General features: G+C 46.3%; 1 protein-coding gene across 1 annotated transcript in view; it reads left to right on the top strand.

Annotated features, from left to right (window-relative positions):
* Positions 1 to 15,518, top strand: part of LOC309620154 (nuclear RNA export factor 2-like) — a 52,256-nt gene extending 36,738 nt beyond the window's left edge. The window contains exons 2-17 of the mRNA XM_082376219.1: positions 835 to 918; positions 1,034 to 1,138; positions 1,255 to 1,335; positions 1,474 to 1,543; positions 1,690 to 1,778; positions 1,898 to 2,005; positions 2,170 to 2,300; positions 4,100 to 4,136; positions 4,348 to 4,587; positions 4,671 to 4,726; positions 4,870 to 4,977; positions 5,084 to 5,142; positions 5,251 to 5,366; positions 5,462 to 5,504; positions 6,373 to 6,445; positions 6,992 to 15,518. Coding sequence (XP_082232345.1) covers positions 835 to 918; positions 1,034 to 1,138; positions 1,255 to 1,335; positions 1,474 to 1,543; positions 1,690 to 1,778; positions 1,898 to 2,005; positions 2,170 to 2,300; positions 4,100 to 4,136; positions 4,348 to 4,587; positions 4,671 to 4,726; positions 4,870 to 4,977; positions 5,084 to 5,142; positions 5,251 to 5,366; positions 5,462 to 5,504; positions 6,373 to 6,445; positions 6,992 to 7,178 — 1,587 coding nt within the window. The 3' untranslated portion in view covers positions 7,179 to 15,518. The remainder of the gene's footprint in view (positions 1 to 834; positions 919 to 1,033; positions 1,139 to 1,254; positions 1,336 to 1,473; positions 1,544 to 1,689; positions 1,779 to 1,897; positions 2,006 to 2,169; positions 2,301 to 4,099; positions 4,137 to 4,347; positions 4,588 to 4,670; positions 4,727 to 4,869; positions 4,978 to 5,083; positions 5,143 to 5,250; positions 5,367 to 5,461; positions 5,505 to 6,372; positions 6,446 to 6,991) is intronic.
* The last annotated feature ends 299 nt before the right edge of the window (positions 15,519 to 15,817 follow it).

Here is a 15,817-nt window from a genome sequence, read left to right as displayed (position 1 = left end):
CGAGGGTGTACAGAAGACTTTCTTAGCACGTATGGCCACTCACCCTCCTTCTCTCCACATCCTCCCTGCAGCTCTCCCTGTACCATCCGAGGCAATGAGAGGACAGTGAGATTGGACAGTGAAAGCCACATGCATATGACTGTGTGGGGAAACAGAAAACCTCTGGAGAGAGAAATGCGGGAGAACACACAAGATGGAACCCCAGGGAGCTGGTTCAGGGTCACCGTGAGTATCCTGAAAAATGTATGGAATGTGCAGGAGAGAAATGTCAGGGAGAGTTGTGTTGGTCTCATGTTGAGATGCTGGTTTATTGCACTGGGGACAGCTTGTAATCTGTCCTTTTTATGACCAGGAGTTAACAATCTTGTTCATCTAAGGGCAGATTCAGAGAAGCAGTGTAAAGGGAACAGGCTGACTGTGAGGAGAACGGAGGAGCCTGTCTCAGAGCAAAGATGGAAACTACTGCCAAGGATATGGAGCAACTCCACATTGGAGGTCTCAGTTTGGCAAGCTGAGTGTGGGAGATGGAGGGTCGAGCCTCTGGAGACCTTGTCTGAGGGGCAAGCAGTGTCTGCACTGGGTAGGATCTCCTGGAAATTTATAAAAGGAAGATCATCTCTGACACCTTGATTATTTGGAAGAGAGTTTGACTGGAGAGAAAGAGTATTTAGGAAATCCATATTACGCACACCCATAAGAAATCATGCCAGTGGTCCCTTCTTTAGAAGCCCTTTCAAGCTCAGTAGAAGGCTGGAAAAGATCAGGAAAAGGTTCATCCTCCAGCCTAAATTCCCTGTTGTCTGTCCTCTCTCCCATCCCTTCTTTTCATCCTAGATTCCTTATGGGGTACAGTATGACAGGACATGGCTAATGAACTCAATCCAGCGCCACTGCAGTGTCCCCTTCACTCCAGTGGACGTAAGAGAGGATGCCGAAGCCATACGCGTGGGCACAGGGAAGGGGGAGAGAGAGACCTGGTTCAGCAGGGTCTGTTGGCTTCTGATACTATTGCTGTTGCATTCAATCCCTGTAGTTCCACTATGTGAAAAATGGGGCTCGGTTCTTTGTCCAGGAAGCTAGCACTGCCTCTGCATTGATGGATGTCAGCTACAAGATTTGTGACGAGGAGAGCCGAAAGGTGTGTGTCGCGGGCATTACTTGTACCTCATCCTGAGGAAGGAGTACAGGCCAGGGGCTGCTTGTCTTCTTTGGAACTAGAGTTCCTGGTGCTTACCCCACCTCTTCTTCCTGCAGATACCTGTGTTTGTCAGCCCCTCCGCTGCTCCCTACTCTGTGCGGTACAAGTTGAAGCCAGAAGAAATGGAGCAGCTAAAGGTAATGCAGACTCAAGACATGTTGTGTGCCAACCCTCAGACCAACCTCTCCTTCCTCCAGCCCCCCGTCCCCCTCGCCCCCGATTTCCCTGCCACCACCACAGCCTCAGAGCGGCTCTCTCCATCTCTCACTCCGCAGCTGACCTTGATCAAACGATTTAATATCTACAAGCAAGCTCTTGACCTCCAGAGGCTCTGCGTTGACCCAGGTACGGCTGACAGCAGTAATTCTAGGGCGGAGGAGGGCAGAGGGGTCTTCCTGGAGGGAGACTTAGGGATGGTAACGTGGGGAGGGGCTGGTGCTGGCCCCAGACCCCACTCAGCCATCTGATTCCCTCCCCTCTCCTTCCTGAAGACTTGGTGGGCCATGATATTGATATAATTCTGAATCAAAGAAGCTGCATGTCCGCCACCCTGCAAACCATCGAAAAGAATTTCCCTGAGGTGAGGCTGTAGGCCCAGTGCTGGTATTAGTGTAGGGGGTGGAAGAGATGGGGTGGAGGGCAGATTTGTCTCCAAGGTCCTAGATAGTAACCTTCACTCTACCTCTTCTTGCCCCAAAGCTGTTGTCCTTGAACTTGAGCAGCAACAAACTGTACCAGCTGGATGGCCTGTCTGACATTATACAGATGGCCCCCACGGTCAAGATCCTGAACCTCTCCAAAAATGAGGTGAGAAGAGGGAGCCAGATCAAAGTTGGGTTGAGAGTGGGGGGGGGCGTGTTAGTGGCCATCAGAGTGATGACAGGAGGCAGGTGAAGGTACCTGTGGGGGAGGGAGGGGGCTGGGGATGCAGAGATCCGGATGTCCCTCTTTCCCTGGGATTCCTTTTCCCACTTCCGCCCCATATTTCTCAGCTGAAGTCTGCGTGGGAGTTGAGCAAGATGCAAGGGCTGAAGCTTGAAGAGCTGTGGCTGCAAGGGAACCCATTGTGTGGCACCTTCCCAGACTGGTCCACCTATGTAAGGTCAGTGTGAACACCCTGTCACCCTTCCTGGTGACCTTCACCCATGGGAGCCTAGACTATCTGTGACAGTGCCCCTTTGCCAAAGGTGGCAGCCCTGGTCTTCTGGGAGGATCAGAGGCCCCACCTTCTGCTCTCTCTGTGCCTATCACCGGTGAGGAGTTTCCTTCCCCTGACCTGCTCACCTCTGCAGGGGCTCTGGGGTCTGTTTCCAGCTCTCTGCGCCCAGCTATATTCCGCCAAGGCCTCCCAAGAGTGTGCCGCAGGAAGCAGGGCTTCTCCTCCTCACCAGGACCAGGAGCGACCAGCCTTGATCCAGATGCTGGCGCCCTGCACTGAGAAGGGTCCTCCAGTCCAGGGCCTCTTGCTGAGAGAAGCCTTCCTTCTTCGTGCTGAGATGGCGTTTGCCTCCCCCGTTCTGAGAGGGGCCCTCTTCCCCTTCCTCCAAAGGGGTCCCCCCTCATCTCCCAGGTTGACATGGGGGCTTTCCTGTGCCATGCTGAGGGCTGAGGCCGTGGGTGGCTGCTGTCATGACATCCATTCTGCTGGCCCAATGCCAGGAGCTGGAGCCTCCTTGGGAAAAAGCAGGGCTCCTTGAGTCAAGGGGCCAGACGTGGGCCCCCGCCCGTGATCAGAGGGCTTCCTGAGGCAGGAGTGGAAGGCAGAGGGCAGAGGTGGTAGAGGAGACAGAAGGACAGGGCTCTCAGGGGCACTTCCCATCCCTCCCTGCACACGTCACATCATCCCATCTGGTCCTTCACAGGAGCCCTGGGCAACCTGAGACAGGTACGATTCCTCAGATAAAGAACGAACTCAGACAGGTGCAGGGGTCATCAGGAGAGAAGACGGTGATCATAAGACTGGGCCACGGATCCTCAGCCCCATACTGAGCTGGGACCTGACCCTTTCCTCATTCTGGGGGAGATGTGCCCCCATGGCGGCCCTGTTTCCCATGCCCAAGTCTGGCTGAACTCACACAGGTGACAAAGTTTCAACCAGCATCCAGTGGGGCCCCAGCCCAACATGGGCATATTTTCCATTCCTACCTGGTGTGTCTGGGCGATTCTGGGGCAGGTGAAGAGCCGCAACAGGGGCGCCGTTTCCCCTTTCTTCTCTCTTCTTCCCTGACCCCGACCACGGGAGAGCTTCTTTCCCTTCCCTTTGTTTTCTCTCTCTCCCTTGTCTCTGTGCCCCTATGTCTCTCTCATCTCTCCCCTCCTACCTTCACTCCCTTTCTGCCTTCATCCCCTCCATCTCCCTCCCTGAGCCCCACCTCACTCACCTCCCTGGCCCAGCATCCTGGGCCATCCCTGGGGGGTGTCCGGGTCTTGCCAGAGTGCTGGACCCCCAGTGAGGTAGCAGAGCCCCGGGCTCCCACCCCATTCCCTCTTCTCCCCACAGCCTTCAGTGGGGCCCTGGAGGAAGGAAGGGAGGAGAAGGAAGCCCTGCAGTATGGGTTTGAAATGCTGCTCCCTGTGGCACTGGAGAAGGGAGTGCGAGTAGTCTGGGTGGGAGCTACCCAGGCGAAGGAGAGGAAGGGAGGGAGGGAAGGAATGTTAAAGTGAAGGTATTGAGAGAGATGAGGAGACAGTGCCTTTCAGACAGTAAGATGACAGATGCTCAGTGTTCAACAGGGAAGTGGACCGAAAACCCTTAAAATCAGAAGCAGAGGTGGGCAAAGGGCGCTGCTGGATGGGCCAGAACACACTGATCTCTGTTTAGGGTATTACTGTTTTAACTCAAAGGAAGCATTGCAACCTTGAACTATCAACCATCTCTTCTCTATTTTTGGTTTTGGACAGGGCCATCAGAGATCGTTTCCCGAAGTTATTACGCCTAGTAAGTGCCTACATAAATCATTGTCTCTTATGAATGTCGGTGATCTCTGCACCTGCCCTCAAGCCCTTTGGGTCTTGCCTAGATGACATATTAGCATCAGAACCTTAACCATTTTGGGGGGCATGGACTCCTGAAAATGACATGGATAGACTTGCTGGAAAAATACCCATAAATACACACACGCACACACACAAGTTGAATATAACACTAGAGACTTCCAGGACCTCATGATGAAGACATCCAGTGTAAGCTTTCCCATGGAATTTCCAGGGCCCTTTCACACCTGACCTCTGACCCTCACCCTCCTGGGCCCATCCTTTTCCCCGATCATCCAGGGCAACTCCCCTGGTCTCCACTCCTGACTTCCTCTTCCCTTCTCCAGGATGGCCAGGAGTTACCGTCACCAGTTACCGTTGATGTTGACACTCCCTGCGTATTAAAGCCCTGCAAGGTGAGGAAGAGGATCAAACAACATTTGGGGTGTTGCAGGGAGGCTTTATCCACTGCATAGTCTCAAATGCCATTTGATTCCAGGGCAGCTACTTTGGATCTGATAAGCTGAAGAGACAAGTCCTGCAATTCCTGCAGCAGTAAGTACCTCTGGGAAGCTGAGCAAGGGGGAGAGGGCGAGGACAGGTGAGGCCACCTAAGCACAGGTCTGCTCAGGGGAGTTTCCAAGTCTCATGTGAGGTCCAGACCACAGAGATAGACTGTCCTCAATGCTCTCCCTCAGGTACTACTTGATCCATGACTGTGGAGACCGACAGAGTCTCGTGGGTGCTTATCACGAGGAGGCCTGCTTCTCCCTGACCATTCCCTTCCACCCCGAGGACCCAGCCCCATGAGTATCACAGCACAGGCTCTGCTCCTGGGCCGTGTGGGTCCCCAGGAGACACAGGCCAGCTCCTGCAAACACCCACCACCCACTGTTGCTCTTTGTCTCCTAGAAGCAGCTTGTGCGAGTACTTCAAGGACAGCAGGAATATGAAGAAGCTCACGGACCCCCGTGAGTGTGTGATGGGAAGACTGGGTGGGAAAGGGCGGTGAAGGAGTCAATCATAGGGCCCAGGGCATGGCAGCCCCTGACCTTCGCTCGCTTCCCCTCCCCTCATAGACCTGCGGGTCCAGCTGCTGAAGCACACAAAACGTGACATTGTGCACACCCTCTGTGTGTTGCCCAAGACTCAGCATGACTTCAGCTCCTTCATGGTGGACACGTCGTCCCAGATGGTGAGTGCCTGCTTCCTCCCTCGGGCGGGCCCAGGAAGCCACAGGTGGGTAGGAGGTGGAGGTGGTGACTGGGCACCTCGGCTCTTCCCTTTCAGGAAAGGATGCTCTGCTTCTCTGTCAACGGTGTGTTCAAGGAAGGTGAATGTGTGTATACCCCCTTCCCAGATTCCCCACTGCTGCCTCCCCCTGGCCAGGCTCATTCCCAGAACCACCCAGCTTCCCTGACCCCTTCCGTCCCCTTCCCTTCCCCTTTTCTTCCCTTTTCTTCCCTTCCCTTCCCTTCCCCTTCTCTTCTCTTCTCTTCCCTTCCCTTCCCTTCCCTGCCTTTCACCTCCTTTCCCCTTCCCTTCCCTTCCCTTCCACTCCCCTCCCTTACCCCTCTCGTCACTTCCCTTCCCTTCCTTGCCCTTCCCTTCCCTTCCCTGCCTTTCCCTTCCCTTCCCTTCCCTTCCCCTCCCTTCCTTTCCCCTCCCTTCCCTTCCCCTCCCTTCCCTCCTCTGCCCTTCCCTTCCCATCCCTTCATTTCCCTCCCCTCCCCCTCCCCTCCCCTCCCCTCCCTCCCCTTCCCCACTGTGTTCTCCAGCCCTCAGGCTTCCCACAGACAATCCAGGTCTGAGCTGTGTCCATGCCTGTCTGCCCTGCACACCCTGGGCGTTGGGGACACAGGCTGCGGAGTTTGGTGGCTCTCATCCCAGATACTCACTCTGAGAACTTGGGCCGTTACTTAACCTCTCAGTTTCCTCATTTGCAAAATGGGATGGTAGTATCCACCTCTTGGGCGGCTGTGAAAAACGCATCCCGTGAACCTGTGTAGTGGTTGTCAGGGGCCCTGTCACTGGGCGCAGACTGCTCCTATAGTTGCCATCCCCATTGCCGACACCCTGGCCTCCATGAACAACTGCCCTCTCAGCATGAGTGTCCAGTCACAGCCTGACTGGGAACCGCCGGTTGAGCGTGTACAGCACGTGCGGCTCTAAGGGGTACTGTTGTTTGTTTGCTGTTGAAGTGGAAGGAAGTTCTCAGGACTGTGTGCGTGCCTTCACTCGGACCTTCATCGCTACCCCTGCCAGCTACTCCAGGTGAGAGCCCTGTTGTGGGCGGGAATGCCCATCCCCGCCTGGGCTCAGGGGCTTGGGAATGTGGTGGCGCAGACCTTAGGTTTACTCGGTATTGTGGAAAGCCAGCAGGGAGATCCCAGGAGCAGTCTAGCCTAGTGGTTAAGAAGAGCATGGGCTCTGGAATCGGCCTATGCGTTCTCTCCTTGACCCAACACTCACTCGCTGTGTGACCTTGGTCAAGTCACATGACCTCTCTGTGACTCAGTTTCTTCTTCCGAGAATGGGGATCAGAGCGTCCACCCCTTGGGCTATGGTAAAGGGGAAATGCGAAATTGTTTGTGGGTTGGAGATAAACCTATGAATCGAGTGAAGGTGGTAGACAGTCTCTCCAAAGGTGGGCTCTGTGGGGAGGGGCAGAGGGACCAGTCAATGAACCTGGGGGACAGACACAGGAAGGGTAATGGAAGGAATCTGGTTGCTGAGTGCCAGTGGGAGCAGGTTTCTTGTTAGGGGTGTGGTGGTGTTCATCTGTCCAATTATCTGAGTGAGTGACCGTTTTTCCTCCAGTCTTTTCATCGTGAATGACGAGCTGTTTGTATGGGATGTAAACCCTAAAAAGACCCAGAGTGCAGTCTCCATCCCAGTACCCACACCCTCCACCAGCTCCATGCCCAGTTTCTACTGGGAGCAGCAGCAAATGGTACAAGCTTTCTCCACTCAGTCTGGGATGAACCTCCAGTGGTCTCAAAAGTGAGTATTGTGTGTGCATGAGGATAAGCAGGAGCTGGGAGAATAAGGGAATTAAAAAGGGAACACACAGACAATTTGGAAAAATAAGTATTTGGATATTTTGCTTCCAGAAAAAAAGGAAGCTCATGAAAAACGTATCCTAATTTTATGATGATATATGTGAAGCATTTTAAAAATAGTATTATGCTCAGATGACATGATCTTTTATATGGAAAATCCTAAGAAATTTGCTAAGAAAATGTAAGAATACATAAACAAGTTCAGCAGAATCTCAGGATATAAGATCAATACACAAAAATCAATTGTATTTCTATGCACTTAACAATGAAAAATCCTAAATTGAAATTAAGAAAACAATTTGATTTATCGTAGAATCAAAAGAATAAATACTTAGAAAGAAATGTAACTAAAGAAGTGAGAAACTTATACTTTAAAATCTTCAAAACATTGTTGGAATAACTTAAAACCTAAAAAAATGGAAGGACATTCTGTGTTTGTAGACTGGAAGACTTAGTATTGTTAAGATGGTAATACTATTCAAAGTGGTCTACAGAGTCTACACCATATCTATCAAAATCCCAGTTGGCTCCTTTCCAGAAATTGATAAGGTGATCCTACAATTCACATGGAAATGCAATAGACTCAGAATAGTCAAAGCAATATTGAAAGAGAATAAAGCTGAGGACTCACAAGTCCTGATCTTCACAATTTCAAAACTTACTACAAAGGTACTATAATCAAGACTGCATGGCACTGACATTTGATAGGTCAATGCGATAGAACTGAGAGTCCAGAATGAAACACTGACATTTGTAGCCAATTAATTTTCAATAGGTGCCAAAATAATTAATGGAGAAAAAAATAGTCTTTTAAACAGGTGGTGCTGGGACACATGGGTATTAACATGCAAAAAAAAAGAATTTTGACCCCTATCACACACCATATACAAATATTGACTCAAAATGGATCAAAGACCTAATGTAGAATCTACAACTGTAAAAACTCTTACTGACTTATTTCACTTAGTATGATAACCTCTAGGTCCATCCATGTTGCTGCAGATGGCATTATTTCATTCTTTTTAATGGCTGAGTAATATTCCACTGTGTATATGTACCACATCTTCTTTATCCATTCCTCTGTCGATGGACATTTAGGTTGCTTCCATGTCTTGGCTATTGTAAATAGAGCTACAATGAACATTGGGGTGCATGTATCTTTTCGAATTATGGTTTTCTCTGGATATATGCTCAGGAGTGGGATTGCTGGATCATATGGTAGCTCTATTTTTAGTTTTTTAAGGAACCTCCATACTGTTCTCCATAGTGGCTGTATCAATTTACATTCCCACCAACAGTGTAGGAGGGTTCCCTTTTCTACACACCCTCTCCAGCATTTATTGTTTGTAGATTTTTTGATGATGGCCATTCTGACCTGTGTGAGGTGATACCTCATTGTAGTTTTGATTTGCATTTCTCTAATAATTAGTTACGTTGAGCATCTTTTCATGTGCTTTTTGGCCATCTGTATGTCTTCTTTGGAGAAATGTCTATTTAGATCTTCTGCCCATTTTTTGATTGGGTAAGTGAAGTAAGACAGAGAAAGACAAATATCATATGATATCACTTATATGTGGAATATAATAAAAACGATACCAATGAAATTATTTACAAAACAGAAACAGACTCACAGTTCTCAAAATGAAACTTTATGGTTACCAAAGGGGAAATCTGGGGGGGAAGTGATAAATTAGGAGATTGGGATTAACATATACACACTACTATATATAAAATAGATAACTAATAAGGACCTACTGTATAGCACAAGGAACTCTACTCAATATTCTGTAATAACCTATATGGGAAAAGAATTTGAAAAAGGATGGAGTCATATATAACTGATTCACTTTGTTGTTTACCTGAAACTAACACAACATTGTAAGTAAACTAAACTCCAATAAAATTTTAAAAAAACACTTAGACGAAAACAGAGGTGTATATCTTCATGACCTTGAATTAGGCAACGGTTTCTTGTATATGACACCAAAAGCACAAGCAACCAAAGAAACAAATAAATTGCACTTCATCAAAAGTAAAAACTTCTGTACATCAAAGGACACTATCAAGAAGGTGAAAATAAAACCCACGAAATGGGAGAAAATATTTGCAAATCTCGTATCTGATAAGATCTACTATCTAGAATATTGAAGGATTTTACAACTCAACAACCAAAAGATAAATATCCAATTTAAAAATGGGGAAAGGATTTGAATAGATATTTCTCTAAAGATTGTATACAAGTGACCAACAAGCACATGAAAACGTGCTCAACATCATTAATCATTAGGAAAATACAAATCAAAACAACCACTTCACATACGCTAAGATGGCTTTAATCAATTAAACAAAAGATAAGCATAGGTGAGGATGTGGAGAAATTAGAACTCTCATATATTACAGGTATCAAGGTTCAGTGGAGCACTCGCTTTGGGAAAAAATTTGGCAGTTCCTCAAAATGTTAAACACGGAGTTACCAAATGACCCAGTAATCCCACTCCCAAGTATCTACCAGGAGAAATGAAAACATATGTTCACTCTAAAACTTGTTCAGGAACGTTCATAGCAGCATTATTGATAATAGCCGAAAAGTGGAAACAACCCAAATATCCTTTAGCTGATGCATGGATGAATAAATCCGGTATGTCCATATAGTAGAATATTATTCACTCATAAAAAAGTACAGTTCTGGGGCTTCCCTGGTGGCACAGTGGTTGAGAATCTGCCTGCTAATGCAGGGGACACGGGTTCGAGCCCTGGTCTGGGAAGATCCCACATGCCACGGAACAGCTGGGCCCGTGAGCCACAATTACTGAGCCTGCGCATCTGGAGCCTGTGCTCCGCAACAAGAGAGGCCCGCGCACCGCGATGAAGAGTGGCCCCCGCTTGCCACAACTAGAGAAAGCCCTTGCACAGAAACGAAGACCCAACACAGCCATAAATAAATAAATTAATTAATTAATTTAAAAAAATAAACTAGCTGTTTATCCTCAAAAAAAAAAAAGTACAGTTCTGATATATGTCATGACATGATCAACCTTGAAAACATTATGCTAAGTGAAAAGCCAGTCACAAAAGTTGAATATAGTATGAAATGTCCAGAATCGGCAAATCCACAGGGGCCAAAAGCAGATTAGTGGTTGCCAGGTTCTGGGGGAAGGGGAGAAATAGGGAGTGATCACTAATGGTTAAGGAGTTTTTGTTCGAGGTGATAAAATTATTTTGGAATTAGATAGTTGTACAATCTTGTGGATATCCTAAAAAGCACTGACTTGTATTCTTTAAAATAGTGTGTGCATTATATCTCAAAAAAAGATGGCTGGAAACTTGTACTTAAAATTTTTTCACTTAATGGCCATCATCAAAAAATCTACAGACAATAAATGCTGGAGAGGGTGTGGAGAAAAGGGAACCCTCCTGCACTGTTGGTGGGAATGTAAATTGATACAGCCACTATGGAGAACAGTATGGAGGTTCCTTAAAAAACTAAAAATAGAACTACCATACAACCCAGCAATCCCACTACTGGGCATATACCCTGAGAAAACCATAATTCTAAAAGAGTCATGTACCAAAATGTTCATTGCAGCTCTATTTACAATAGCCAGGACATGGAAGCAACCTAAGTGTCCATCGACAGATGAATGGATAAAGAAGATGTGGCACATATATACAATGGAATATTACTCAGCCATAAAAATGAATGAAACTGAGTTATTTGTAGTGAGGTGGATGGACCTAGAGTCTGTCATACAGATGTGAAGTAAGTCAGAAAGAGAAAAACAAATACCGTATGCTAACACATATATATGGAATCTAAAAAAAAAAAGGTCACGAAGAACCTAGGGGCAAGACGGGAATAAAGATGAAGACCTACTAGAGAATGGACTTGAGGACACGGGGAGGGGAAAGGGTAAGCTGGGACAAAGTGAGAGAGTGGCATGGACATATATACACTACTAAATGTAAAATCGATAGCTATTGGGAAGCAGCCGCATAGCACAGGGAGATCAGCTTGGTGCTTTGTGACCGCCTAGAGGGGTGAGATAGGGAGGGTGGGAGGGAGGGAGATGCAAGAGGGAAGAGATATGGAGATGTATGTATATGTATAACTGATTCACTTTGTTAGAAAGCAGAAACTAACACACCATTGTAAAGCAATTATACTCCAATAAAGATGTTAAAAAAAAAAAAGACCAGTATGGAATCTAAAAGAAAAAAAATGGTTCTGATGAACCTACGGGTAGGACAGGAATAAAGACGCAGACATAGAATGGACTTGAGGACACAGGGAGGGGGAAGGGAAAACTAAACAAAAACAAAAACAAAAGCAAAAATATTTTTCACTTGTTATTTTCTTGAACATCTTCCTTGATCAGTGTATATTACGTTCCCTTGTTCTTTTGCACAGCTCTACTTTTCTGTTTTGAATTCTAGTGGGCATGAATGCTAGTGATAGATGGTTTGGTTTTCACTGGGTCTTTCTTCATCATTACACATAGTGTTCATACTGGTACATGTGTCCCAGCAAGAAAGTGGCATAGATTTAGCGGTGGCATTGCATGATCTGCGTGACTGTACTGTGGTACTAATGGAGATCACCTGTTGTTCTCCCATTGCAGGTGCCTTCAGGACAACAAATAAAACTACACCAGAGCTGGTCAGGTCTTCAGTATGCTCAAGGTGAGGTCTGGGAATCAAGTGGGGGTAAAGATGAATGTTTCTGGGCCTTCAGGGAGGCCAAGAAGGTGGAGGCCGGTGGCCTAAGAATGGAATGTGGGGAGCTGGCTCTTCTGACATCCCGACTCCTTCTCTCCAGACCGAAGGCAAGATCCCAGAGGAGGCCTTCAAAGAAATCCCCTAAAAGGAGCGCTTGGATGCCGTCTTTGTCTTCATCATATCATCATTGTTTCTCTTTTCTCCAGCCTCAGGCCATGCCCATGAACAGGGTTGAGACCTGGCCGACAAAGAAGCCAAAGTTACCTTGTAGGCCAGGTAACATAGCCACCTGAAGGGTCAGTTGTTTCTGTATTTTCCCCACTCACGACTGCTGTTTGTTTTCATAATAAAGAGTGATGTTGCATGTTGTATGTTGTGTGTTCTGCATTGCTGTTCCCTGCCCCAATCATGAGCCAGTGGGTCCAGGCCCGAAAGGCCTTGGTTGCCTTCCTGCCTGACCCCCATTGACCCTGGCAATCCCTAGCAGATATATCAGGCTTGACTCCATAGGTAGTTTGTCAGTAAATTCTGATGAGAGGGGACATGATATGCTTCCAGGAATTGGTTTTTGGAGGCAGTGTGACTCAGTCAGATGCTCTACCTGGAGACTCTCAGAAACAGGCATATGACCCGGAACAACAGAGGCTTTGCAAGGGATGCCGACTGGCTAGTGGAGGGCTTTGGAAGGAAGGAAGGAAGATGAGGATGTACATGTTTTACTTCTTGTCCATAATGATTTCCAAAGACCATACCGTGAACAATTTCAAGATTTGCATACAGGTGAATGAGAAACAGGCCTTTTCACACCTCTCACCATGCTTCCATAGGGATTCTCATCCATCCACTGTACTGCCCCCTCTCCCTTTCTGAAGGTGCACTGTGGGAGGGATCTCACCTCAGTACCTTAGAGTAGGGGAGAGTCAGCCTGTCTGCCCATGCATTTCTCATGTGCTTGAGGGGGTTGAGGCATTTCATTTCACTTCCAAACAAACAACAATAACATGGAATCTCACATTATGGTCAGGTCTGTGTGACCTTTCTCATCGATGCAATTAGCAGTACAGAATTGCAGGCAAGAGTTGAAAGGGACACTTGCACAACTTATTTTCTGTACTTCTGTAATTTTTGCACTTTAGACAACAAGCAGGCATAATTTTTGAAATTAAAATAATAGCAGTACCAAATTTCAAGTTACAATCGTATAATTGAAGACATAGGTGAGGTACCACCAGTTTACAAATTATGCCTCCATTTTTGGGTCTTGCATAAGTTATTTCCTCCCACTTGCCACTTTTCAGTTCTTTATGTCATTTACATGAAGGATCCATATATTGGCTTGTGAATGTCTTTAAAAATATGAACTAAGGAGATGATTGCCATTACATAAGGAATAATTCCATGTTATTCCATGTAGTGCCTCAATGATCAGAGACAATCTTGGCATTCTCACCTAAAGAACTGAACAGAGATCACAGTGTATACTTCTCTGCTGCACTGTGAAGAATAGAGGTAGACTCAGATGTAAACCAACAGTTGCATTGTCTGGCTCAACTCAGGCTCTCTGAGCTGTTTGAGTTCCCTCGTGGACAGGGAAAATGGAACTCATCACATGGCCCCTCTACTTCCTCTCTCTACATCATCAGGCTTCCACATCCTTCGCCTCCTTCCCTAGCCAGCTCAGATGCTGCCTTGGTCTTCCATTCACTTGTTCTCCTGCCAATTCCTTGCTTTCAATTCCCTTGCTCTCATGATCCTAGGCAAATGCTAACCCTGCAGCCTGCCTCTCTCTCTGTCTCTGTCTCTCTTTTTAATCTCCAACTAACTTGTGTGCCTTCCCTCAGAATTGCTCTGGCTCCTGTGTGGTACTCTCCACTCCCAACACTTTTTCCCAGAACTTTTGTCTGAACTGATGCCCTTACCCCTGGGATCCCTGCTTGTACCCTCCCACCCCCAGCCATACTACTGCTTATCTTCCAAAATATGTATTCCATTTATCCTATTTACCTGCTCATAAGGTTTTAATGGTATCATTCCCTGAATGATCACAGGATTTCCCTCCAGGCACTACTCTTTATGATCCTACCACCCTGTAACCCCTGTGCTGGAGAAAGCCAGTGTTTGGATGTGAACACTTCATTCCCTCAGTGGCCATATCGAAGGGAAGAAACCTCAGACCCATATCATGCAAGATTAGACATTGTACCTCGCCCACACCAAAATAATATAAAGAAGGAAGAATTGGTGTTCAGCTGTTCTTAGCACCCTAACATGCATCAAAGAAAGGTGGTGAAGTACTGGTAGGAGGGCGCAATTCCTAGGGGTTGAGGATGGCGAGTGTCTGTGGCAGGGCCTGAAATTCTGCAGCTGTAACAGGATCCCAGGTGTGATGGTTAATTTTATGTGTCAAATTGTCTAGACTGTGGTACCCAGATATTTGGTCAAACACTATTATGGATATTTCTGTGAAGGCATTTTGGGGATGAGATTAATATTTGAATCAGTAGACTCTGAGTAAAGTAAATGACTCTCTATAATATAGGTGGGTCTCATCCAATTGGTTGAAGGCTTGAATAGAAAAATGACTGACCTCCCCAGAGAGAGAGGGAATTCTGCCAGCAGACTGCCTTCAGACTCTAACTGCAGCTCTTCCCTATGTCTCCAGCCTGCCAGCCTACCCTGCAGATTTTGGACTGGCCAGGTTCCACAGTTGCATGAGCCAATTCCTTTTTAAAAAAATGAACAACTAGATGCCAACAAATTGGACAACCTACAAGAAATGGGAAAATTCTTAGAAACAACCTACCAAGATTGAATCAAGAAGAAATAGAAAATCTGAACAGACTAATTACTAGTAAAGGGATTGAATTAGTAATAAAAAATCTCCCAATGAAGAAAAGCCCAGGACTAGATGTCTTCACTGGTAAATTTCACCAAACATTTAAAGAATTAATGCCAATCCTTCTCAAACTCTTCCAAACAATTGAAGAGGAGGGAACATTCCGAAACCATTTTATGAAGCCAGCATTATTACCCTGATACCCAAACCAGAAAAGGACACTACAAGAAAAGAAAACTACAGGCCAGTATCCCTGATGAATATAGATGCAAAAACTCTCAACAAAACACTAACAAACTGAATTCAGCAACATATTTAAAGGATCATTCTTGTCTTTTTGACAATAGTCATTCTGACTATTCTGTGACGTATCTCATTGTGGTTTGGATTTGCATTTCCCTGATGACTAGTGATGTTGAGCATCTTTTCACGTGCCTGTTGGTGAAGCTGTGGAGAAAAGAGAGCCCTCATTCACTGTTAGTGGGGATGCAAATTAGTGCAGCCACTATGGGAAAAGTATGGAGGTACCTAAAAATATTAAAAATAGAACTTCCGTATGATTCAGCAATTCCACTACTGGGCATTTATCCAAAGAAAATGAAAACACTAATTCAAAAAGATATATGCACCTCAATGTTCATAGCAGCATTATTTTACAATAGCCAAGATATGGGAGCAACCTAAGTGCCCATCGACAGACAAATGAATAAAAACAACGTGGTGTGTGTGTGTGTGTGTGTGTGTGTGTGTATATACTATAGAATATTACTCAATAATAAAAAAGAATGAAATCTTGCCATCTGTGACAACATGGATGAATGTGGAGGGTATTATGCCTAGTGAAATAAGTCAGAAGGAGAAAGACAAATACTGTACGTTTTCACTTATATGTGGAATCTAAAAAATAGAACAAATGAATACATATAAAACAGAAGCAGACTCACAGATATGAAGAACAAACAGGTGGTTGCCAGAGTGGAGAGGGGTGGGGGGAGGGGCAAAGTAGGTGAAGGGGTTTAAAAGGTACAAACT

This window comes from Balaenoptera borealis (genome assembly GCF_965194805.1).
Source record: "Balaenoptera borealis genome assembly, chromosome: X".
NCBI lineage: Eukaryota > Metazoa > Chordata > Mammalia > Artiodactyla > Balaenopteridae > Balaenoptera > Balaenoptera borealis.
The sequence above is the reverse complement of the archived record's forward strand: the minus strand, read 5'-3'. Positions and strand labels throughout refer to the sequence as shown.